General features: G+C 33.9%; 11 protein-coding genes across 11 annotated transcripts; 4 read left to right on the forward strand and 7 right to left on the reverse strand.

Moving 5' to 3' along the window:
* Window positions 1-146: 146 nt before the first annotated feature.
* Window positions 147-2,456, forward strand: pabpc1A (RNA-binding region RNP-1 domain-containing protein; the record flags this gene model as incomplete). The annotated part of the gene is made up of 3 exons (XM_020571207.1): window positions 147-196; window positions 719-852; window positions 952-2,456. The coding sequence occupies 3 exons, from the start codon at window positions 147-149 to the stop codon at window positions 2,454-2,456; spliced, it is 1,689 nt and encodes a 562-aa protein (XP_020438481.1).
* Window positions 2,457-2,681: 225 nt separating this feature from the next.
* Window positions 2,682-5,545, reverse strand: PPL_00169 (uncharacterized protein; the record flags this gene model as incomplete). Its single annotated transcript, XM_020571208.1, has 7 exons — window positions 2,682-2,798; window positions 2,867-2,891; window positions 3,224-4,250; window positions 4,346-4,457; window positions 4,553-4,674; window positions 4,746-5,157; window positions 5,249-5,545. The coding sequence occupies 7 exons, from the start codon at window positions 5,543-5,545 to the stop codon at window positions 2,682-2,684; spliced, it is 2,112 nt and encodes a 703-aa protein (XP_020438482.1).
* Window positions 5,546-5,952: 407 nt separating this feature from the next.
* Window positions 5,953-8,123, reverse strand: eIF3s6 (eukaryotic translation initiation factor 3 subunit E; the record flags this gene model as incomplete). Its single annotated transcript, XM_020571209.1, has 6 exons — window positions 5,953-6,346; window positions 6,443-6,772; window positions 6,895-7,013; window positions 7,112-7,342; window positions 7,443-7,841; window positions 8,046-8,123. 6 exons carry the CDS (start codon window positions 8,121-8,123, stop codon window positions 5,953-5,955), a joined length of 1,551 nt encoding a protein of 516 aa, XP_020438483.1.
* Window positions 8,124-8,534: 411 nt separating this feature from the next.
* PPL_00171 (uncharacterized protein) lies at window positions 8,535-9,186 on the reverse strand (the record flags this gene model as incomplete). Its single annotated transcript, XM_020571210.1, has 3 exons — window positions 8,535-8,624; window positions 8,700-8,907; window positions 9,176-9,186. The coding sequence occupies 3 exons, from the start codon at window positions 9,184-9,186 to the stop codon at window positions 8,535-8,537; spliced, it is 309 nt and encodes a 102-aa protein (XP_020438484.1).
* Window positions 9,187-10,207: 1,021 nt separating this feature from the next.
* PPL_00172 (ADP-ribosylation factor family protein) lies at window positions 10,208-10,882 on the forward strand (the record flags this gene model as incomplete). Its single annotated transcript, XM_020571211.1, has 2 exons — window positions 10,208-10,298; window positions 10,362-10,882. The coding sequence occupies 2 exons, from the start codon at window positions 10,208-10,210 to the stop codon at window positions 10,880-10,882; spliced, it is 612 nt and encodes a 203-aa protein (XP_020438485.1).
* A 917-nt stretch (window positions 10,883-11,799) lies between these two features.
* Window positions 11,800-12,819, forward strand: PPL_00173 (uncharacterized protein; the record flags this gene model as incomplete). Its single annotated transcript, XM_020571212.1, has 1 exon — window positions 11,800-12,819. One exon carries the CDS (start codon window positions 11,800-11,802, stop codon window positions 12,817-12,819), a length of 1,020 nt encoding a protein of 339 aa, XP_020438486.1.
* A 349-nt stretch (window positions 12,820-13,168) lies between these two features.
* cmr (actin binding protein) lies at window positions 13,169-14,095 on the reverse strand (the record flags this gene model as incomplete). The annotated part of the gene is made up of 2 exons (XM_020571213.1): window positions 13,169-13,765; window positions 13,892-14,095. The coding sequence occupies 2 exons, from the start codon at window positions 14,093-14,095 to the stop codon at window positions 13,169-13,171; spliced, it is 801 nt and encodes a 266-aa protein (XP_020438487.1).
* A 438-nt stretch (window positions 14,096-14,533) lies between these two features.
* PPL_00175 (uncharacterized protein) lies at window positions 14,534-18,963 on the reverse strand (the record flags this gene model as incomplete). Its single annotated transcript, XM_020571214.1, has 4 exons — window positions 14,534-15,039; window positions 15,407-17,723; window positions 18,464-18,513; window positions 18,948-18,963. 4 exons carry the CDS (start codon window positions 18,961-18,963, stop codon window positions 14,534-14,536), a joined length of 2,889 nt encoding a protein of 962 aa, XP_020438488.1.
* Window positions 18,964-19,135: 172 nt separating this feature from the next.
* Window positions 19,136-19,576, forward strand: PPL_00176 (uncharacterized protein; the record flags this gene model as incomplete). Its single annotated transcript, XM_020571215.1, has 2 exons — window positions 19,136-19,440; window positions 19,531-19,576. 2 exons carry the CDS (start codon window positions 19,136-19,138, stop codon window positions 19,574-19,576), a joined length of 351 nt encoding a protein of 116 aa, XP_020438489.1.
* Window positions 19,577-19,662: 86 nt separating this feature from the next.
* ddo-1 (FAD-dependent oxidoreductase) lies at window positions 19,663-21,063 on the reverse strand (the record flags this gene model as incomplete). Its single annotated transcript, XM_020571216.1, has 4 exons — window positions 19,663-19,700; window positions 19,879-20,122; window positions 20,184-20,332; window positions 20,415-21,063. 4 exons carry the CDS (start codon window positions 21,061-21,063, stop codon window positions 19,663-19,665), a joined length of 1,080 nt encoding a protein of 359 aa, XP_020438490.1.
* A 351-nt stretch (window positions 21,064-21,414) lies between these two features.
* abcH3 (putative non-transporter ABC protein) lies at window positions 21,415-24,789 on the reverse strand (the record flags this gene model as incomplete). The annotated part of the gene is made up of 2 exons (XM_020571217.1): window positions 21,415-24,574; window positions 24,677-24,789. 2 exons carry the CDS (start codon window positions 24,787-24,789, stop codon window positions 21,415-21,417), a joined length of 3,273 nt encoding a protein of 1,090 aa, XP_020438491.1.
* Between the last annotated feature and the right edge of the window lie 279 nt (window positions 24,790-25,068).

Genomic DNA, 25,068 nt, shown 5'->3' on the forward strand with positions numbered 1-25,068 from the left:
AAATTAAAAAAACCTACAAAAAAAAACAGGAAAACTAAAAACCTACAAAAAAACAACACAACAACAAATCATTTTCAATTCATCTTTTGTTTAAATCATAATAATAGTTTCATCTATCCTTTATATTTAACAAATCAAATCGCAAAATGACTACTACTTTCTCCTCATCCTCTCTCTACGTCGGTGACCTCCACCCGTAAGTCAAACACTACTCTATTATCAATTCAATATATATAATATCTCTAGGTTTTATTTTTATTTTATATGTATACAATCGCGATTTACAGCTTTTGGATATTTTAGATTCAATTCAATTCGATTCGATTCAATACAATTCAAATTATAAACGAAACAAAACAAAACAATTAGAATATAGACAATCAGAATATCAAATTTAGTTAACATTGGAAATAATTAATATGATAGTATTAGTATTTATATCAAGAGTTGCGCACATTAGATTTTAGTTTAATCGATTTTGCGAAATTTTTGAAAAAAAAAACTAAAAAAAACTAAAAAAAAAACGAACTATTCCAATTTTATAAAAATTACACTTTGATAGTTTAATAATACAGATTTGCATATTACAGTACACAACATGACATCTTCATGATTATTTATTTATTTTTATTAAAAAAACTAGAGATTTATATTATTATTGAATTTCAACTTGCTATAGTAATAACAATAATACTAATAAAAATTTACAAATTTATAGAGATGTATCTGAATCCCACTTGTTCGAAGTTTTCAACCAAGTTGGTCCAGTTGCTAACCTTAGAATCTGTCGTGATAACACTACTCGTCGTTCTTTGAGTTATGCTTACATCAACTACCACAACTCAACCGATGGTAAGTTTTGCAAAATGAAGAATTGATTGTACATTTTTGAAAAGTTTGATTACTAATTTATCTATCATTTTATTATTACTATTTTTATTAATTATAAAGCTGAACGTGCATTGGATACCCTCAACAACACTCCAATCAAAGGAAAGGCATGCCGTATCATGTGGTCTCAACGTGACCCAAGTCTCCGTAAGTCAGGTATTGGAAATATCTTTATCAAAAACCTCGACAAGACTGTCGATCACAAGGCTTTGTATGATACCTTCTCTGCTTTCGGTAACATCTTGTCCTGCAAGGTCGTCACTGATGAGACCAACACCTCAAAGGGATTCGGTTTCGTCCACTACGAGAGCCAAGAGTCTGCTGAGAAGGCTATTGCCAAGGTCAACGGTATGATGATCAACAATCAAAAGGTCTTTGTTGGTCCATTCAAATCGTCAAAGGAGAGAGGAGCCACCCAGGAAGTTAAGTACACCAACGTCTTTATCAAGAATCTCTCTGAGGATGTCTCTGAACAACAACTCACCGATTTGTTGCAAGCCCACGGAAAGATCACCAATCTCTGCATAATGACCGACGAGAAGGGTAAGAGCAAGGGATTCGGTTTCGCCAACTTTGAGCATGCCGATGCCGCCAAGGGTGCCGTCGAAAACGAAAACGGAAAGATGTTCTCTGGAAAGGTCATCTACGTTGGTCGTGCCCAAAAGAAGTTGGAGCGTGAAGCCGAACTCAAGCACAAGTTTGAGACCAAATACCAAGGTGTCAACTTGTACATCAAGAATCTCGATGACTCTATCGATAGCGACAAGTTGCGTGCCACCTTCTCTGCTTACGGTACTATTACCTCCTCCAAGGTCATGAGAGACGACAAGGGAAGCAGCTCAAAGGGATTCGGTTTCGTCTGTTACTCCACCCCAGACGAAGCCTCCAAGGCTGTCGCTGAGATGCATGGTCGTATGGTCGGTTCAAAGCCATTGTACGTTGCCTTTGCCCAACGTAAGGACGTCCGTCGTGCTCAATTGGAAGCTCAACACACCAAGTTCAAGAGCTCACGTATGCCAGTCCAATCGATCTACCCACCAACCGGTCCAATCTTCTACCCACCAGCCGGTATGCCAGTCGTCTATCCACAAATGATCCCACGTCCACCACGTGCCGGATGGAACGGTCCAGTCCCACAACAAGGTCAATACCCACCAATGCAAGGTCAATACCCAATCAGAAACCCACGTGGAGGTGTACCACCAACCGGTAACCACCGTAACCAACCAAGACCAAGACCAGACGGACAACAACCAGCTGCCCAACAACCAATCGCCCAACAACTCATCGCTGAGCCACAAGCTGTCCAACCAGAGGTCACCTTGGCCACCGTTCAATCGATGCCACGTGAACAACAAAACTCATTCTTGGGTGAATTGTTGTACCCATTGATCCACGCTTCCCAACCAGACCTCTCTGGTAAGATCACTGGTATGCTCCTCGACTCACTCACCGTCGAAGAGTTGTTCACCCTCTACCAAAGAACTGAACTCCTTGCTGACAAGATCAAGGAAGCTTTGGACGTCCTCACCAACAACACTAACGAGACCCCAGAACAACAATAGGAAACTAACGATGTTTTGCAAACAACAAAGAGAGATTCAATGGTGTAATCATTTTTTTTTATCAATTTGCCAAAAGTACAAAGATTTTGATCTAGTACCCAGTCTCTTTTATATAAATAAAACATGAACCAAAAAAAAACAACAAAAACAAAAAACTATTGTGTAAAATTTAATTTTATTTATAAGATTTAGATGAGTTTATTACTTTTCATATCTCTTTCTTTTTCAAATAAATGCATAACCTTTTGGTTTTCCATTGACTTGATCGGTGACCAATCTTATCTTTTTAATTGGACCATATTGTAAAAACTTATTCTTTAGCTTTGACCCTGAAGTCTTTACCTTTAAATCTAATTTATTAGTTATAGTTTTAAAGGTAAAGATTTATATTAATAGAGTTGTATAATAACTATTCTATATACCTTAACTCTTCCTCTAAATATCATATCAATATAATTATTAGTATATTAAGTATCTTTATATATATAACTATATTGAAACAATCATCAAAAAAAAATATAATTGTAAAATCCAGAACACTAAACAAATAAGATTACCAGATGGAGTGGTTGTAGTTGTATTCTCGGTATGGATTTAAATTTAACATGTTTGTCAAATAGTAGGCTTCTTTAAGAGGTTTGCTAGCATCTATCCTTTGTCTGACAGTTGGAGTGAATTCACTTGTATAAAATCCAGTCTCTTTTCGCATAAAAAGAACAACAAAAATAAAACAATAATTGTGCGTAAAATTACATTTATTTATTTACAGATTATCCAAATCTATTTCAATCTGATCGAGTTTATCCGAAACTATTGATATTCTTTTCAAGCATTCATCTTCTTTTTCCAAAAAATATTTCTTTCGCTGATCAAACTTTTGTTCTCCCATGAACTTTATCCATGCCTGATTGTTTTCAATGAGGTTATCCAAACGTTGATAGATCTTTTCATACTCTGTGAGTAGTTCGTGTTTTTCCGATTCCAAATCCTTTCTGTCGTCTTTGAGATCCGCTTTCTTGAAGAATTTTTCAATTGTTTGACGTTGAAGAACGAATCTGTGTTCTTTGATAACTCGCTCTGTGGCACGGTGAATACGAGGTGATGAGAATGTCACATAGGTATCATATGCATTCTTTAGGGTCGGTGTAGAAATTTCCTCTACGTCTGGCATGGCTATTTCCCGTTGTTGCTTCGTCCAATAGTAGATGAGATTGGTCTTAAAGTATTCATCGAATTCCTCGGGTTGCTCGTGAAAGACCTTCTCGATCAACTCACTGGCTTGCATGGCTGGGTTGGCCAAAAGATACTCCAAGAGACTCCAGAATCGCATGTACTTTTCAAAGACTGCTTTCTTCTCAGAGTCAGAGTTGGCGAGGTTCGCCCGCTGAAACATAGAGTCCACCAACGATCCAATTTTTTGAGCGGTCTCCGCATTGAACATCTCAATAACATAGTGTAGTGATTCACCTTTCTTTATCAGACCGACGAGCGCATCGATATCACGCATCTGACCACCGAAATTGTTGATAATCGATTCAATATCACAACTGGTGAGAGCAACCGATGTTTCATCATCTGCTTCTTTTTCAATTAATTCCATACTGGTACTCGATGGTCTGTAGAATGAAATTGAACCACTAGATGTTGTTGATTTTCCAACATTTCCATTATTATCACCATTTGCAGAGGATTCATCATTGCTCTTTATCAAAATACTTGTTAAATATTTCTTTACATCCTCTACCGATGGATATGGTATATTATATAAAAATCTTCTTTTCTTAAAACTATAATCTTTATATTATAATTGTAGAGAAAAGGAGTAGTAATGTTAGAATAAATCAAATCTACATCTTTAAATATATTAAATATATATATATATTGCTTACTTGAATCTAAATGAAAATGAACGAATTGGGATGATGTTAAAAATACAATATTGGCCAACTTGTTATCAGTAACTGATATACACCAATCTAAAAATCTAGTAAAGTTATCAGACTGCCAATCATTGATCGATCAAATCGGTTATAGTTAATAATTTGATTTACCATATAAAATACTAGATCCGATTTAAAAGGTATTATATAACTTACTGTTGGTAATGCCTCTATATTTGTAATAACTATTAAAGGTATCTCTTTATATTGTTCTTTCATTTTCAAAAGTGAAAGAAAAATGGTTTCCAATCCTTGTACAATTTCTTTAACATTGATCACTAAGTTAAACAAAAAGTGTAAGTTTTATCATACACTATAATAACAACAAACAAACAACAACTTTACTTACATTGTTTTTTATCAGCTTTTAAGAATAGAGATGAAATTAAATCATCGGATGGCAAAAGATATCCAAGTTTCTTTACGAATTGTAAGAGTAGTTCATCACCACTCATAACGGCGTTCTGTCTCATATCGACCAGTACCGACATGGAGCGTGCCGAAATGACACGTTTGATAATATGTGATTTACCACAGCCATCTGGACCGACAATACATACCGGTCCAATAGGTGGTGACGCCAAGAACGACGACAGATAGCGTTCCTCTTTGATACGATCGAATGACATTTTATATACCTCTGGTAGATACTGTTCGTATGCATGTTTCTCTTTGAATGTCTTTATAATACGTTTCATCTGTCTTGGTGTCCATCTTCTCATAAAGAACATAAATCCAACAACAGAGAATCCAAGTAAAAACTATATATATATACAAGATCGAAAAGATTGTTTGTTAATAATAATTAGTTAACTAGCCTATTTAAATAGTAAAGCAAAGACTACTACTTACCCTAATACCCCATGTTGATACATTTCTTTTTTGAATTATTAAATTATTGTTATTGTTATTGTTATTATTTATGAATAAAGATGTACTATTATAACTTTGACTTTGATTTAAATTATTATTTAGAATTGGTGAAGAACGGTGATGTTGATTCAATTGGTTGTTATATTGTTGTTGTTGTTGTTGTTGTTGTATAGATCTAATAGGTAAATTAATTGATCCTATAGATCTATAACCAACATTATTATTTAATAAACCAAAATATTGTTTTGGTAATGTTGATATTGTAGATTTTATCATATCTACTTATATATATATATTTAAGAAATTGTAGAGTTTAATTTTAAATAGTTTTGTTTTGTGTGAACATCATCAAACATTAAATTAAAATTTTCATAAAATTTGTTGTTTGGAGGTCAATCACCATTGCAACGATCATTGCAATTATGATCCGTCATGTACGTCAATCAATGTATAAATAATTTGCAAAAAACACGTGTTATTTAGTTTCTTCTATCTAACTATCTTATTACAAAATAATTAGTTTTATTGTAAATATATTATTTTTTTTTTTGTGTTTATTTTTTCGAGTCGAATGATTGATTGGTGAGGTGATATGGTTTGGTTTGGTTTGGTTTGATTTGGGTTGGGTTTTGTATTGTTTGGTTTGGTGTTTTAAGGAACAGGAGCACTAAAACAACGTTTATTTAAACAGATACTGGGGTGGAGGCAGTAGTGACAGCAGCGGCAGCGGTAGCAGTAGCCTCTGTTGATTGTGCTGGGGTGGCAGCACCGGTGGCATTGGCTTGTTGTTGTTGTTGTTTGTTATTTGGTCTTCTTTGTCCCTTGTTTCTGTCACCTGCGTTTCTTCTGGCGTTTTGGGTTCTAGAGTCGTTGATACCCACCAAAATTTCGATACCACGATTGAACAATCCCTTAGTCTTGTCCATCACTTGACGGTAGGCGTTAGTGTGTTGTGAAAACATTTTAATTTGATTGTTGGCAGAGTCGATCTTTGCAACAAATCTAGCGTTTCTAATTGCTTCGACGATCCATTTCTCAGAGTTTTCTGGTGCAATACCCAAATTCTTACATAACATACTAATAATGATAATGATAAGATGATAATGATAATGATAATAGTTTAAACTGGTTAATAATCTAATCGTTGATTTAGTTTAAATGATAATAACTTACTCAATATCAATATTTTCATGAATATTACAATAGGTCTCAAAGATGCAGGCACGAGCATGTTCCATAAAGTCATCGTAGCACGACGACAAAAAGAAGTCTTGCTTCAGTACCTGTTCGCATTGTGCAAGGTATTGTTGTGACTCTTCAAAGTTGAAACGGACGTAGAGGCTTGAAACAAAGATGGTGATTGGATCCTTATAGGTGTAGGCCTCTTGTTCGATAACCTTGACCAATTGATAGAGTTGTTGTGGTTTTCTTCTGTTTGTGATGATTGCAACTGCCAAATATCTTAATACATGTGGGCAAATGGTTTGAATAGCATTCAAGTATCTATAATAATAATTTATTTAAATAAATAATAATAATAATAATAATAAAAAGATAAGTTAGCATTTTAATTTATTGCATTCCTCCAATCCACCAACTAACTAAATACTACTACAACTACTTACTTGTCATCTAATAATAAATCAACTAATAAAGCTCTGCTATCTGGTTGGTTGAAATAAACAAATAAACTTCTGTGAATTAACCATGCTCTTTGGTGTAATTGTTGAACTGGTGTAAGATTCTAAAATGGATATCGTCAAAGATTAAAATCAAAATGACCTTTACTTTTGCTATATATATATATATATATATTATCTAATCTTCAATTTGAATACATACATGGTTGGAATCAATCTCTTCCTTGATTTGTGGAATATCGGCAACGGCACCAGCCCAATTTGAACTCAAGATATCAGCTTCCAAGATACCCCATGAAGCACTGAATTGCTTTTGTCTATCATGTGACAACTTTACGTAGATATCCAAATATTCTCTAGCGTTCTTGTATTGTCCTGTTTCAAACAACAATTTAGCGTATCTATATAATGATTCAACAATCTCTGGTGTTACCTATATTAACATTTATAATTGTTGATGTTAGTTAACAATATCTAACTATATCTAACCTATATCTATATATATCTATATATACTAAACTTAAAACACTTACTTTCTCTCTCAAACTACCAAATGTTAATTCGGATTTTTGTGGAGCAGCTGTGGTTGTGGCTGGAGTTGATTCTTCAGCTTCCTCATCTTTGATTGCTGGAGTGGTGGTGCTGGCAGCGGTGGTGCTGGTGGTAGTGGTAGAAGCAGCGGCGGCGGCGGCAGCAGCGGCAGCAGCAGCAACAGTTTGTTGATGTTGCTCCTTCTTTGCTTCGATATATTGAGTTACCACTTGACATGCCTCCTTCAATTGTGCCAATTGTTCGACCAACTTTTGTTTCTTCTCTTGCAATGGTGCAATATCTCTTCCGATCGATTGATAAACAGTGATAGCATAATCGCAACATCCAGTCTGTGCAAGAATATCAGCTTTAGCACGATTGATATCTTCCTCTGAATAACCCTATAATAATATGATTTGTTTTGTTTTTTGTATTAATTCTATATTCTCTACTATTATATATACCAACAATAAAACAATCAACAACAACTACAACTAAGCTATTATAATGTCTGTGCACTGTTATTCTTCAATTTCTTGTCGATGTTGATGTTGATCTTGATCTTGATGATATTGTTGTTGTTGTTGTTTTTTTTTGATCTATACCTTGAGGAAATCGACTAATTGGAGCATTAAATGAGCATCCAAGAAGCTACATATCTTCTTTGTTAAATCGTGTTCCATTTTTTTGTTATTCTTTTTTAAAGCGATGAAGCTATAGATTTGAACAAACAACAGCTGTATTATCACTCAAAAAAAAAAATAAAATAAAATAAAACAATAGTTTTTTTTTTGAAAAAAAAATTTCATTTTTTTTTAATTTTTTATTAATTTTTTTCAATCGATTGATTGAACAAAAAACCTTTGAGAAAAAATGAATAATATTGAACGTTACCTTTTACAACTATTGTAAAAAAGAATAGAGCAAATACCAATTTTGTTTTATTTCAAAAAAATTTTATTTATTTTATTTTAAAAAGAAATTAAAAATCGATTACTATTTGTTTCAACTCTGTCATACTTGTAATAGTTCGGCTCGAAACCTGATCTCTTTGGTGACCAGATCAGCCAGGACATTGAGCCTGTCTTGTCTCTCTACTTTTCTTTTTCCTTTGCGTGGTTGATACTTCTATTGGCGGTATGTTCATCACCACCATCACTTCTTCTCAAATCATTTAATTGTTGCTAAGTTTTAATTATTTCAAATAATTAAATCAATGGAAAATAATAAATATACAATGATTGATTTGACTCAATCACCACCATTAATTTCATGCTAATTTCGTGTGGCCAAGACAGTATTGATTTCTTAGCTGCATTATTTTGTTGTGCTGTATCTAAAATGTCTGTGTCAATGGTCTGAATATCTTGATCCATTATCTCATTTGAATAATAATCATCTCTATCTTCATCAACTAAATTATCATCATCAAATGTATCTACATCTATTGTTGTGTTTGTGTTACCTCTGTTAATATTATTGTCCAAACTATGATTATGATTATATACTCCTGAACAGGCTTGTCACCTGTTTCTAAGTAATTGTAGGTCTTACAAAATTGTTTAGAGCCGAGCTATTACAAGTATGCCATCACTGCAGTGTACGAGCAAGACTAAAGTTGGAAAAGGGTGGTAAAGATACTTTGAACGAACGTTACTCTAACTATATTTTTATTTATTATTTTATTTTTTTATTATCATTAATTTATTTTATGAATAATTTAATTTTTATTAACGTTGCAACCATTTCAAATGAGATTGCATGCAAAGTCAACAATAGTATTCTTATAAAATAACAAATATTAATGTCATTGGAACAAAAACACTCACTCACCCACATCCATTCACAACACACAGGTAACAATCAATCTCAACAACAACAACAACAATATCAAAAGTTGATTATCATAACAGTATTTATTATGGTTTGGTTTGAAATGAAACCAATTATAACAATCTTGTATGATATCTCTCATATAAATAAAGTTGAGCGCTGGTATTTTTGGAGCTACATTTATATGGGAATTTCTATAGTTGTTCTCCATTCATATTAAAATTCCTATTTTTACCATTCAGTTATTTTTTTAACTGAATCAATACTGATGGTATGAATAGATTGTTGATAATGGTAAGCAGAGTTTGTAGTTGAGAATATTATGTAGAGTAATTTATTGATTGATTATATTTAATTATTTCATTCAATTTGAACAACCCCGAGCGCCAATAGTAAAAAACAATTGACTTTTGTTGTTGTTGTTATTGTATTATTGTCAAACATGCTTGTTTTGATAGTTTAACCTTAAGTGTGTTGGTTATTGATTATTTGGTGAGTGAAGGTTCTGTGTGTTTTTATGCGTGTGATTAGTGTGTGATTAGTGTGTGTGTATAGGTGATTTGATTTCAATCAACCATAACTAATATATATGGTATACAGGTACCAAAGAAACGCAAACATTATTCAAATTTCATAAAGTTTTGTATAGATTTCAATTATTTACCTTTTGGTAATCTGATGATTATACTAATTATATTGGAATTTTTTTCTTTTACCAAATAAATAATTATCCTATCGAGTTTTTGTTTCACAATCTGAATAAAACAAAAAGAACAATTAATTGATCAGTTAGTTATTGGTAATTGTATTGTTTATAAGTTACAAACTGTTGTAAATTAATTACAATAAATATTATAATCATTCCCTTTTTTAGTTTTATAAATATTTTATATGTTTATATGTTTCTTAAAGAAAAGAAACTAAAACTTAAAGAATGACAATACTTAAATCATTAAATAAAGTCGGTAATTTATTTCACTCGAAAAAATCTTTAAAAGTTGTAATGGTTGGACTTGATTATTCAGGTAAATAAATAGATATTAAACAAATTTGTTTTATGTATATTAATCTTTATATTTTTATTTTAGGAAAAACAACTATACTATATAAATTAAAATTAGGATGTATTATAGAAACAATTCCAACAATCGGAATAAATATAGAAACAATAGAGATGAAAAATGATAGTTTTACGATTTACGATGTTTGTGGTGTGGATTCAACAAAGCTACTCTGGAAAAAATATATGAAGACTTCGAATGCAATCATTTTTGTTTTGGATTCGTCGGACCGCGAGAGATTGGCAGACGTGGCAATCGAATTGAAAATCATTTTAGATGAGCCGAACCTTGCAAATACACCCTTGTTGATCATGGCGAATAAACAAGATGAACCAAACTCCCTGAGTATTGCAGAACTCACTCAACAATTAAATCTACATTCCATCTGTAAGAATAGAGCTTGGCATATACAAAAGACTGTTGCAATGACTGGCGAAGGTTTAGATAAATCTTTCGATTGGCTATCGAGAACACCACACAGAGTATTACAAAGAAAATCAACATTTTCATTAGAGAAGAAATATGTATTAAATAAAACAATCAAATAAAATAAAACAAACAATAAAAAAAAGATAATAGACTTGTTGTTATTTTTAGATTACATGTATTTGCATACATAATTAAAATATTATTAAATATCCAGTTTATTACAAAATATATTTTATTGACGACCAGAGTTTGATGAAAAGAGTTGACGGGTGTGAGACATTGAGGGTGAGGTTACCGTTCGAGTAGAGGTAGAATTTGTATAGACTCTTAACATTTGGTTCCAGTATCCCACAAAAGCTAGTTGTGACTGTCGTAGAGAGGATTTATCAGTCATCTGGTTTGCGATCATGATGCTGGTGAAACTGTTTAGAATGCTAATCTTCTTTCAGATTCAATAAAATTAATCATATAATATTATGATATTTACATGATATTAAATTAAAAAAAGTATAATGAAAATTCCTGTATCATATGTATATTTCTTAAGATATTGACTCATCTACACTTGATCTTTTTAATCAGAAGTGAATTTTGGTCTAACTTTATCATTATCTTTACTTCTTATTCTATTGAAAAAAGATAATAAATAACTCTAATTAATTAACTCTACTCAAGATTTATAGTTTAAAAAATGAAAAAAGGGTGATGTTCATTTATCATTGTACAATCCTGTGTATGAATAAATTTGTGGGCTGCCTGATGTAATAATTATTTAATTTTTAAAATAGTTAATTAATTTTTTTTAACCCACACTTTATTCTTTGAAGAGGTTTAATTTTGATGGTTTTTTTTTATCCTGGTGAATCTGATTCGACGGTTTAGGTCATTCAAAAAAGTATATATAATTGTTATTTCAAATGATTTAAACCATCAAAATAATAATATTCAAATAACACTTATACTTTAAATAAAATCTTAATTTATATTTTTTTTTTTCTTATTTCTAAATTTAAATAAATTAAATATTATAATAATAATGGAAACAATTAAACAATTTTTCGTTGACCAATACGCTAAACTTCATTTTAATCCAGTTGATCTAAAAGGCAAGGTGATCATTGTCACTGGAAGCAATATTGGAATTGGCTTTGCAACTGTTCAACATCTTCTGAAGATGAACCCAGATAGAATAGTTATGGCTTGTAGAAATATGGAGAAAGCTAAAGAGGCTATCTCCAAACTACAAAATGATAATGGTGTAGCTATTGAGGCGTGGCAATTAGATATTTCTTCGTTTGAATCAATTAAATCATTTGTAAAGAGATATCAAGATTCTTCACTTCCACTTCACATACTGATAAACAATGCAGGTCTCGGAGGAAACATGCCTTTCTCATTGACAAAGGATGGACATGAAACAATGTATGCAACCAATCATCTTGGAACTACTTTATTGACATTGCTACTGCTGCCAGTGATAAGAAAGACTGCACTTGAGAATAATGTTTATCCAAGAATCATTAATTTGGCATCGGAAGTTCATCTTTGGACCAACTTTTCAGTAAAAGATAAACCCAATATTATCAAGGCAATGGATGACCCAAATTTGATAGTTGGATTCGATAGATACTCGATATCAAAGTTGATGAATGTTATGTTTACAAAGAGTCTGGCGAAACACCTTCAAGATTCAAACCAAGCAGAGGATAAAAAGATTTCGGTCTACTCTATCAACCCTGGAATGGTAACTTCAGACCTCGGTTTAAAAGATGATAAATCATGGTTGTCTAAACTTGCTTTCAAGACACTCAATACAGTTTTAAGTTATATTATTGCAAGAACACCAGAGGAAGGATCAAAAACAACTATTTTAGCTGCAACCAGTGTCGATTACGGTGTTGAGAGTGGAATTGAAAATGGTATCTATTTTTCTTCTTGTAAACCAGCAAAAGTAAATTCTTTATTAGATGGCGAAGAAGGTCAAGCTTTATTAGAAAGATTATGGAAAGAAACACTTCAAGTTCTTCCGGTAGAAGTACAAGATGTGAATATTTAAATAAAATCACCTTAATTAATATAGTTATAATTTTATTATTATGAGACTGTGATCTAAATTAAAATTTCATCAACTTCATCTTGAATGACTATTTTTATACTTCCACTATTGTAATTTAAACAATGTCAGATCTATTGATTTTACTATTCTCTTTTCACATCCCAATCCTGTGACGTGTCCAAACTCTATTGCCTAATTTTTTCATCTTTGTTGTTGTGCCTTTTTCACTATCTCTCTGTCTCTTTTTCTCTTTCACTTTCTTTCTTTTTCACTTTAACTTGATTTGTATTCAAAACTCATTTTAAATTTTTAATACAACATTTCAATTACACATTTTTATTTGAATGATTTAATGACGACCAGAGTTTGATGACCAGAGTTGACGGTGGTGTGAGTCATTGAGGGTGAGGTTACCGTTGGAGTGGAGGTGGAACTTGTATGGACCGTGTCCTTGTCCATTTGTACCGGCGGCCCACAATGGGTGGTTGTGGCTGTCGTAGACGACTGGGTTACCATCGTGTTGCATGGTGAAACGGTATGGACCGTGACCCTTGTTGTGGGTGGCGGTGCTCCAGACGGCGTTTTGTGGAATCCAGTTCAAAGTGTGGTAGACAACCAAGTTACCATCGTCTTGCATGACCAAGAAGTAGTCACCGTTGTACAAGGCGTTGTTGCTGTATGAGTAGAGGGAGTACTCAGAGTGGACGTGGTCACCGTTATGGAATTGACGTCCGTGGTGTGGGTGATGATGACGACCATGACCTGGAACGTGCAAAGTTGGGGTGTGACCACCGGAGCTCCAGAGACACTCGCTGTGTGAGTCGACAACGTGGAAGTTACCGGCTGGTGACAAATAGGTGACGTATGGACCGTGACCACGGTTGTGGGTGGCTGAACTCCAGGTTGGGTGGTTGTGGCTATCATAGACAACCAAGTTACCATCAGCCTTTAAAATAATAATAATAATTATGAAAAAAGAAAAAGGAAAAGGAAAAAGAAGAATAGAAAAAAGAAGAAAATCAAGTTAGAAATTTTGTCATGTGATACTAACAAACTTGATTTAATTACTTACTTGTTGGATTAAACGGAATGGACCGTGACCCTTACCGTTGGTGGCAGATGACCAGGTAGCACATGATGAGCTGTGCATGTTACCTCTGTAGACAACCAAGTTACCGTCGGCTTGCATGACCAAGTAGAAACCATTGTTATGGATAAAGTTGGTTTGACTATTTGAGTAAATAGTCACATCATTGTTGAGTCTATCGGTAGTCATTCTTTATGTGTGTGTATATTTAATAAATTGTAATATTATGAAAATGATTTGATGATGATGTAAATTCCTCTTTTTAAAGCCTGATTTTTTATTAAAATCACTTATTTTTTTATTTATTTTTTTTTCAGTTTAACAAGATTTCACACACACCACCTGAGAAAAAATTAGATATTTGATTAGTTTTTCTAATTCTGGGGGTTAGTGTTGTTTTCAAAGATTCATCTGGAGTTTGAGACTGTTTTTCAAACAACCTGCTAAAAAATAGTCCAAAAGCATAAAAAAAAAAACAAACTTGTTTTAATGATTTAGGTGGGTTTTGATTAATTTTATATTTTTTATTTTTTTGATATATTTTTCTTGGCAAAAATCAGTGAAAAATCTGAATCATGATTGAAAAAAAAATGTTATTGATTTAAATAATAATATTATGATTAATTTTCAACAATCTATTATTTTTTGCACATGACCCGCATGGGCAGATGTTTGTAGTGGTAGTGGTTGAATAGTTGGACCCATTGTCATTGTTGTGAAGACCTCAGGTGGTTTTGTTATTGGGGGTAGAGTTTCAGGACACGGTGTTGTCATTGTTGTAGAACCTGTTGTAGTGGTTGCAGATCCGGTGGTGGTGGATGAAGAGGTAGACGAAGTGGTAGTAGAAGATGATGCTGCTGTGGTAGTTGTTGAATGAGAAGCACTGGTTGTTGTTGACTGACTTGTTTCTTGACGTAGTTCATGGTCAATCCAGCTCACCAATATATTTCTTACGTCATCCACTTTATCTTCAATAATATCTATGCCATCTATATTGATATGACTACCAATGTCATTGGCCAATTGAGAAAGAGGTATTTGGTTGTGTGGTAATCGTCCGATTTGACTAGCGATTTCATTTGCTAACTGTGACAAAGGTATTTGACTATGAGGTCTTTCAGCTGGAGTTTGGCCTAGAAATGGAGGGATTTGTGGAAAAAAAGGTGGTGGATTCCAAGTGGGTCTGCTACCTATTGGGTTTTGTGGATTTCCACGAAAAAAAATTGTTTGGTCCATTGAAATGTTGTTGATTTAGTGTTTGAAAATGAGGGATTTGTGGAAATAAAGGTGGTGAGTTAAGGTTTCCTCGAAAAAAGTTTAATCTTGAGAATGATGTGGTGGGTGAGGTGAATGATGGACGTTGATATGGTGATCCAAAATTATGGTTGTAGATTGGTGGTGGGATCAATCCTGGAATGAATGGTGGTATTCTGTTGTCAGCTGGTGAAGTGAATGGTGGTCTAAAGCCAGGTATTCTGTTGTTGGTTGGTGGGATCAAACCTGGAATGAACGGTGGTATTCTGTAGTTTGTTGGAGGTATTATGCCTGGAATGAATGGTGGTATTCTGTTGTTGTTAGTTGGTGGAATCAAACCTGGAATGAACGGTGGTATTCTGTTGTTAGTTGGAGGTATTATGCCTGGAGTGAATGGTGGTATTCTGTTATTAGTTGGAGGGATTGTACCTGGAGTGATTGGTGGTAGTGTGTTTTCATGTGGCAATACACCCGGAAGAATGGATGGTTTGTCGGTTGGACCAACGTATGGTGGTAGTGTGTAGTGTGGTAATTCACCTGGAAGAATGGATGGTTTGTCGGTTGGTCGTATTGGTGTTGGTGTTGGTGGTTTAATTGGTGAGGTCTCATGAGGTTTAAGATCATCTGGAATATTTAATCTTGGAATGAATGAAGGAATGTCTGATGGATCAATAATTGGTTTTGGACTAGGTTTTGGAGGTGGTGGACTCTGGCCGCCATGTGATTTAAGAAATTGTGAAATAATCAAACCTGGAATCAATGATGATGGTATTCCGTGGTTTTTAGGAGGAATAATACCTGGAACGAATGGTGGTATTGGATGGTAGGGTGGTGGAATCAAGCCCGGAATGAATGGTGGAATGTTTGGTTTTGGAGGACGTGGTCTAAGAAATTGTGAAATAATCAAAGCTGGAATGAATGGCGGTATTTTCGATGGGTCAGTGTTTGGTTTTTGAGTTTGTGTAGGTGTTGGAGTAGGCGGTTGTTTAGTTGGCAATGGAGTTGGTGATGGAGTTGGCGATGGAGTTGGTGATGGAGTTGGCGAGGGAGTTGGTCCTGGAGTTGTTGGAGGTTTAAGATATTCTGGAATCGGTGTTGGTACCAACCAATCAGGATCAAAACCTTTTGGAAGTGGAGGTGGCAATGGAATTGTTGGAATACTTTGTAGGAAATTATAGAATTCAACAAAGAACTTGTACACTGGATTATCTTTTAGAGGCGCAGCCATCTTTACCAAATAGGCATTGATAATCTTGAAAATCACTTGTTTTGGTGCTTCTCCTGTTATCATACCCTGTAAAATCAAATCAATGTAGCTTTCTGGTCCAGTTGGCTCTGCTGAAGTATGATTTGAAGTTGGTAATGTGTCTAGATAGGTATTCAGTACATTATAGATGTCATTTGGATTGATTGGTTGCTGAAGACACTGAATGAACGATAAAAGGTAATCGACTGGTTCTGGGTTCTTGTTTTTGCCGACACCGAGAACCAATGCCAAGAAGCTGTCAACTTTTGGTAGTTCTTCTTGTTGTATGACCTCAGATTTGAGACTTCCTAAATATGGTGGTATTCCTTGGAATGTAATTGGTTTGACGGTGATATGTACTGGGGCCTGAGCGAACCATGCTTTGTATGGATTGATAAACGATGGGTTTTGATTGTCGGCTTGGCTCATCGCATTTTGAAGACCGGGGAAGAGGAATTCCAGACTGGACTTTGGTGATGCTTGTTGTGGGGGGACTGGTCTTGGAGTGTTCCAGAACGGTGGAGGTAAGTAGGGAGGTCTTGGAAGTGGAGGTGGTGGGTGTTGTGGTTGTTGTTCCACTGGAGAGGTTTTTGGTTTTTCACAGGGTTCTTCAGAAGCAACAGGAGCAGTGGGTTTTGGAATCACCGGTAGATTAGCGCTTGGATTCTGTGGTGGCGAATTCAAAATGAGATCCAGAGGATTCAGAATATTCCAAAATGGTGGTGGTGGAGAGTAGCGAGGAATATTTGGATTGTTTATATCCCAAACTGATGGAATGGAATGAGGTTGTTGAGGCTGAGGTTTTGGAATGCTGACAAAGGGTGGCGATGTTGGAAGGTCCAGCGAGATCTGTGGTGGAATAGCACGAGGTTGAGCAATATTCCAAAACGGTGGGATAGAGAATGTTGGATTGGGTCGCGGTTTCACTGGCTCTGAGAGAGTATTGTCGACGGGTAGTGGTTTAGGCCAAAATGGTAGTGGTGGTGGTCGAGATTTCACCTCAGAGAGGAACTGCTCCAATGGGTTTTTCGTCGGTGTTTCAACACTCTGATGCTTCTGGTCATCGCTGTCTTTATCACAGTCATTGGCATGCAGATTCTTGTGGCTATTGAGAAACTCGAGAACGGAATCTTGAATCGTATTCAAAATGGATCGTTCATCCTTTTCAGTGTGATGAGCTGCTTTAATTTCATCGAGAAGCTCTTCTTTGTTCGATTTCAAATGAGTACTCTCAACATTATTCAAGTGTGCATGATGTTCAAGAATTTCCTCGGTCAATTGATTTTTCAATTCTTGATTTTCTTTCTCCACAGCAGTCTGAATAATAATAACAACAATTTTAACAACAATTTAAAAATCATTATTCAACAAATGAATGAAATACATTATATTTACCTCATATCCAAAAGATATAAAAGAGAAAGAAATAAAAAGAATAAGAATGAAAATAATATTATTTCTTTTCATTCTTTTTTTTTCTTTTTTTTTTATTTTTTTTCTTTTTCTTTTCTTTTCTTTTTTTTATTTTGTTTCTAATTTATATATATTATTACTTTTTTGGTTATATTTATTATTATTGTTTAATTATTATTAATATTATTATTTAGAAACTAAAGAATGAATAAACTATATATAAAAAAAATAATAATGATTGATTTACGTAATGTATTTTAATAATAATAATCAGCAAGCAATGACAATGAGTATCAGATAGATTATTGCATTGATTATTTATATGATTTCTCAGTGTTGTTCACTTTAAAAACATATCTGTATGTGTCGCTATGCATTCTTACACCACCAGTAATATCATATGTAACAAAACATAACAGTTATCGATGATTCATATGATTTTTTATACACTACTGAATTAAAATCAATAGCTGATATTAATCAATCACCTTTGGCACAAAAAACAAAACAAATAAAAAAAAAGATGATCATATTTATGTGTGTGTGTATGTTGTTGTTGGGTGTGAAAAAAAAAAAAAAAAGTAAGTGTTTGCAAAAAAAAGGTTGTGACCAAAAAAAGTTTAAATTAAAAAATAAATAAAAACCAACAAATGAGTTAAGAATACCAATAAATTTGAGAGATAGATATTTAGTTCTAGAAATTAATTAATCTAGATTTCTAGAAACAAAAAATGATAAATCCAGAAAAATAAAAATAAAACCTTGTTTAAATCCAAAGATTTGTTTACTTTTGTAAAGATCTCTTAAAAAGGAAAATAAAAAAATTGAAAAAAAAAAAAAAAAAGAATTTATATTAACACACACACACATTTATCTTAAATTGAATGAATTGTGGTTGTTTCCAGAGCTTTGGAAAAAAGAAGAAGATAATTATATTTATACTGCTTGAGTTGTTGTTGTTTGGATTATTTTACCCATTACTAACATCCTGTCGTACCACACAATAACTTCAAATTCCTATTTTATTGAAAATCAACAACAAGCAACAATAATAATAATTAAAGCAAAAACATTTATTAATTAAAAATAATAATAACCATTTAATTTTATTTATTACCACTAACTTACTGCTAGCAATTGTCATTTTAAACACAAATAAGTCACAAATCAAAATCAATTATTAATACCTTCAATTAATTATTTCAAATTATAATTTATTCATTTAATTTGGATTTCTCTTTTTTTAATTTATTCTTTTATCTTTTTATTTATTTATTTAATTAATTATTAAAAAAATATTTTAAAATATCAATAAAATGCAATCCTCAGAACAAAAACAAAACTATGGTTGGGGAGCTTGGAATGCAGACTGGAAAATCTGGTGGGGAAATATGTTGGGAAATGACAGTCTAAAGCAATCGGGAGTAGAGCAAAGAAAACAATTTACCAACAAAGCACCACTCCAAAAAACCAAGTCATTCGAAGACTCTACAAAGTTGGGTGTCAATGGAGGAAAGGTATCAGGTAACTACCATTCTGTCAATCATGTAGTTCAAAATCCAATTATCCCAGATTACAAACGTCCAACCTATGAAAGAACAAAATATGATGATGAGATATTGTAAGTGTTAAATAAAACAAAATTTTAATATATATAAAATGTTAACTTTAATATTAATATTTATTATCAATTTTCTTAAACACTATCTAGATTACAAGAACAAGAAAAATTAAAAACTGGTTCAGGACAAGCTTAGATGTATAAAAACCATCATTCATTCTTCCATTCATTCTCCATTCACTCACCAAATAACAACTCTTACTCTGTATATATTATGTTAATCTAATCATTGACAAAACTACAACTACTACTACTTCTCCCTTTTAAAATATAGTATTAAGTTAATTAATAATACTATATTATTTATCATTGTACATAACTTGAATATAACTTTATAAAATAATAAAAAAAAAACAAAAAAAAAAAAAAAAGAAATTATTTGTTTTAAATAATTATAATTCTTTTATTTTAATCGATTTATTTGATTCTATAGTTTACTTTTATTAAGTAGACTGTACCAAGGTACGTCACTTTTATTACTGGTTTTAAGTTTATCAGCACCTTTACGAACCAATTTCAAAGTATCGAGAGCACAACCCCAACTAACGGTAAATCCACTTCCACCATGTCCATAGTTGTGTACCAACAGTTTTCTACCGTCTTGCATGAATTCATTCTCCAATCTAATTGAATATCTAGATGGACGAAGTCCAACTTTTTCACCTAGAATCTTTAGATTTTTCTAGAATTATAAAGTGTTAATATATATTATTATATAGCTATTTAATAATCAAGATACTTACTCTTTCAAATTGTGGTGAAATCTTTGCTACTCTATCTAAAATCTCTTCTGTATCCTTTTTGGATGGTTCCAAGTTATAGTTATGTTGTTGATTGGTTCCTCCCAAAACTGAGTTGTGTACTCTTGGAATAACATATCCAAGTTGATATTCTAATTATCAAAAAGAGAGTAAGTTAGTTGGTTGGTTAGTTTGTTATTTAAATATTGTGGATATATTGATATTTATATTTACCATCTTCTTCATCCATAAGTGAAATATCACGTGTGTTATCAACAACGATGATCTGTCCACGAGATGGATAGACAAGACGATCTCCAATCAATTCACGTGCACCAAGTCCAGAACAATTGATTACGATATCGGCATAGATAAACGGTTCACGAATATCTACGACTTCACGTTGGTCGATCGATCCTCCGAGTGCTTTGAAAGACTCTACGAGCCAATCCATATATTGATCGGTATCCATTACGAATCCATCTTCCACTGTGAAACCATCGATGTAACCGTCGAGCATCTCTTCTTTCTTCATTCTTCTGAACGACGGTACGAATGGACTCCACTCTGGCAGCTGGGCTCGAGGAGTACGATACAATTCGTAGACCTTTTTAGTGAGAGTTCCAGTCTTTTCGACACCGAGTGGAATGATCTCTTTCTTGAAGTAATCCATTGTTTCCTGTGACCATCTTCCTACTTTATCTAGAGGTTCCGACAAGAATGGATACCACAGTGCAGCAGCCTTATTGGAAGTGGTATTTGGTGGTAAATCTTTTGCCCATATTTTCACATTATAGTCTCCGGTCTTTAAAAGTATGACTCCTGCCGATAAACCTATACAACCACAACCAATAATTATAATATCTTTCTTATGAATATTCATTTCTATAAACTATTATTATAATTATTTTCCAAAAATATAACAACAACTAATTATTTTTTGATCAAATAACAAATAATAATAATTATTATGTCAGACAGACGAATATTATGATATTTTATAATAATGATTTGATTAAGATTTGATTTATAAAAAAAAAAAAGAAATAAAGGTGAATTGTAATGATTGATAAAAAAAAAACACTATCTAAAAATTTTAGATTAAAAGGGTGAGTGATGGGGTGCAGTTGGTGTGTCTTTTGATTGGAAGAGGTTTTTTATACCAAAAAACCCAAAAAAAAAAAACCAAAAACGAAAAGATTTTTTTTTTATTATCCTGGTCAGATATTTTATTTTAAATTTCTAAAAGTTTATGTTGTTGGGATTGAGGATCTTGCTCGAGACTAAAAACAGTGTCGAATTCACTCTGGACAGATTGGTCGTGATCCACCACAACCACGGTTTCACGTTCTTTCAGCAATTGCCTTAAAAGGTCACAAATGATTGGTTTCACTTGCTGATCCAAATGGTTCGTCAGTTCATCGATGATCATCAGTGAAACTGTGGAGCCAACCTGATTGAAGATCACCTGTGAGAGTGCAAACGGACTGAATGCCAGCTCAACACAACGTCGCTGACCACCCGACAACTGGTAGAAAGATCGTTTCTGAAGTTGATTGGTAGCGGCGTTCAACTCGAAAACATCAATAGTTAGATCATCGTCGGTAGAGGACGATAGCGAGAGTGTTACAAACAGCTTACCGCCCGACATGATAGAGATGTATTCATTGGCGTAGTCTTCAATCTCTGCAATTACGTGGTTGAGAGCAATCGTTGAAAGTCCATTGGTACCAAAACCAGCTTCCCAAAACTTGAGCGTATCTAAATGTGGTTGTTCAACACCGGTCAGCTTGTTACCAATTGTCGCGATTTCAGATTCCAACTTTTCGATATTGGTTTCTCTGATTCTTTGTTGTGAGATGAACGGATTGGTTGAATGATCGTTAACCATCTGTGACAGCTGATACTCTAGCTCCTTGATTTCCTTCCTCAAGTATTCAATCTTTATAGTTGTTGTGTTGTTTAGCTTTGTTTCTATCTCTCTCAGTTGTCTTTCAACAGTAGCTTTCTCTTGATTCTGATTTCTATTGTAATCTAATCGCTGTGTTTGAAGCAGTTGTTTCTCTTTGTCTATTGTCGCTAGTTCAAGTTCCAATTGTTCAACATCACTCTGCAGACTATTTATATTTGATTTACATTGCTCGATTTGATTGTCCTGAATGGTTTGGTCAATTGATTGTCCACATTCACTACAGGTCATAGGATTGTCAGCTGACTGTTTGTGTGAATGAGACGACACCGGTGTCGATGTCGACTTGGTCAGTTTCTTCAATCGACTCTCCAATGAACGTATCTCATCTCTATTCTTATCGATTGAGAATTGACATCTATTGAACTTTGTATTGATCGATACCAAACTGATTTGATATGATTCCAAGTACTGTCTTGCGTCATACTCCAAATGTTTCAATTCATTCTGCAAGTCAATTCTCTCATCTTCCAAAGATAGTTGTTTCGCTTCATCGATATTGTTGTTGCTATTATCATTTTCAGCAACAAGACTTGACAATGTATTCTTCTTTTGAGTGATAGTATCCTCTAGATATTCGATTTTCTCCATTCTCTTTTTGTTGAAATTCGCCAATTCCTCTTGGTAGTCAATTGAGTTCCAAGTGGAAAGAGAAGCTGCCAGTCGATCCTTCTGTCTTATTAGATCGTCAACCTTCTGCTCTTGTTTCTTTCGTTGTTCTTTCGCAAGTTTAGATGCAGGAATACAGATTCCAAGTGAGAATGCTCGAATCAATAGTTCCTTTCGCCGTTTGTCAGTATCGGTAGCAAAGTTGGCAATCGAACCTTGACCAAGGTAAACACACATTCTAAACAAATCGTAGTCCAATCCCACAATGTTGTGAATGGTAGCTTGTTGGTCGTCAGCTGTGACACCCTGACGATACTCCTGGCCAAGTCCATCGATTACGATCTTCGAACCATGATTCCTCTTCTTCGACCGAGTTATGGTGATTGGACGACCGTCGACTTCCAACTGTACTTTTACCAGCGTCTGTTTTGCACTGTCGTTGATCACCTCATCGCCTTTCAGAGAGGATGTTGCATTTGACTTTCTCGGTGACGTCGATCCATACAATGACCAAACCAAGGCCTCAAAGATGCTACTCTTGCCAACACCCATCTTTCCTCTGATCATAAACATTCCGGGATTGAAATCAACAGAGAAATCACCTTTGACACCACTAAAATTTGAGAGTTCCATTTTGGTGATCTTGACATTTCTTCCAATCGGTGTGATAACATGATCCTTGATATGTGACAATATATCTTTTCCGACATTGATGTAATGTTCTTTCTTTGCACCGTCTTCAGGTATCATCTTCTCGACATACTCCACGAGGAAATCTTCAAATTTATAACTGGACATTGATTTTATCGACTTTTTCTTGATTGTTGTTATTTCACTACTACTGTTGTTGTTGTTGTTGTTAACATTGTCATTCGATACCATTACTCTTCTCAACTCTGATAGTATCGGTAAGCTATTGATAGAATCAATGAAATGTTGTTGTTTCATTTGATCTTTTGTTGCTTTGACTTCAACTATATCGTTCTCCTTTACTTTATTACCGATAAAGTCAACTGGATAGTAGAGTTTATGATGTTTCGGTAGTTCACCGAGTTCAATAAACTCTGGTTCAATACGATCGCCACTCGATACAATTGCAATTCCATGTGGATGATTCATCTCCCCAAAGTTCTGTTGATACGGACTACCGATATACCAAGTGTTCACTCCAAGTTGTTGTCGTTGATGATAGTGTCCAAGATAGCAAGCACGCAACTTTGACATTCCTTTCATATCTGTTACTTTACCCGTAGATCTATAGCTATTGTTTGAGATAGCACCTTTTATTTCAGCATGTGCAAATACAGTCCATGGCAAAGTAGAAGTAGAAGTAGCAGTAGAAGTAGTTCCACTTTCAATGTTATCATTGTAGAGATCTGAAAATAGTTTAGATTGTTGTTCTTTTTGTTCTCGCCAAGGTAGATATGCAATTCTGTTGTGATGATCGATGATGGGATCTGTCGCCAGTGTGATATTGTCAAAGAGACCGAGGAATTGGATGCCGTGAACCGAACCATCGACACTGACTTGATCGTGATTTCCAGGAATGAAAATAGCGTTGATTCGTTGTTTTTGCCACTGCTCGAATTCAAATAGCAATTTATCGATGTGACGAACCTGTAGGATATTACGATGATGCCAGAAATCACCGAGGAACACCACATCGCTAATAGACCTCTCCTTGGAACACTCTCTAACGTTTCTTAAAACGGTTAGACATCTGTCCAATGTCTTTGTAGAGACATGTAGATCTGTGAATATCAACTTCTTCCATTCACCACCACCACCACCATTATTATTAGAGCTAGAGTTAGTGCTAGATACATCATCACTACCTCAGTTATCGTTATCAATAGATATTAGTTTAAAAAAGTTCAAAACAATCATTGATTCATAAGTTGCTTGCTTGCTTACATACATCTTATTGAATGATGATAAACTTGATGATGCGCGTATGAAATGGTGATACCGATAACTGTTGGCGTGAGTAAGTACAGATTTGTTTAAATTATGATAAATCAATCGATTCATTTCATTTTAATAAAATAATAGATCGATCAGATAAATCTGATAAACTTTTATTTTCATTTTTTTTTTTTAAGAAAATCTTTCTTTTTTTCTAAGAAATATTTTTTATTGTTGTTTTTGTTGTTTTGTTGGGTGATATTGCAAAACCATCTTTCCACTCCCTCTCTCACTAGAGATTACTTTTAGTTCTCTTTTATCCGGAGGTGTTCTCTTTGATACATTTGGCAATACAATCTTTTGGACAGTGATCTTGACAAGACTGCCAACAGAGTTTATCACAGA

This window comes from Heterostelium album, assembly GCF_000004825.1.
Source record: "Heterostelium album PN500 unplaced genomic scaffold PPL_scaffold1, whole genome shotgun sequence".
NCBI lineage: Eukaryota > Evosea > Eumycetozoa > Acytosteliales > Acytosteliaceae > Heterostelium > Heterostelium album.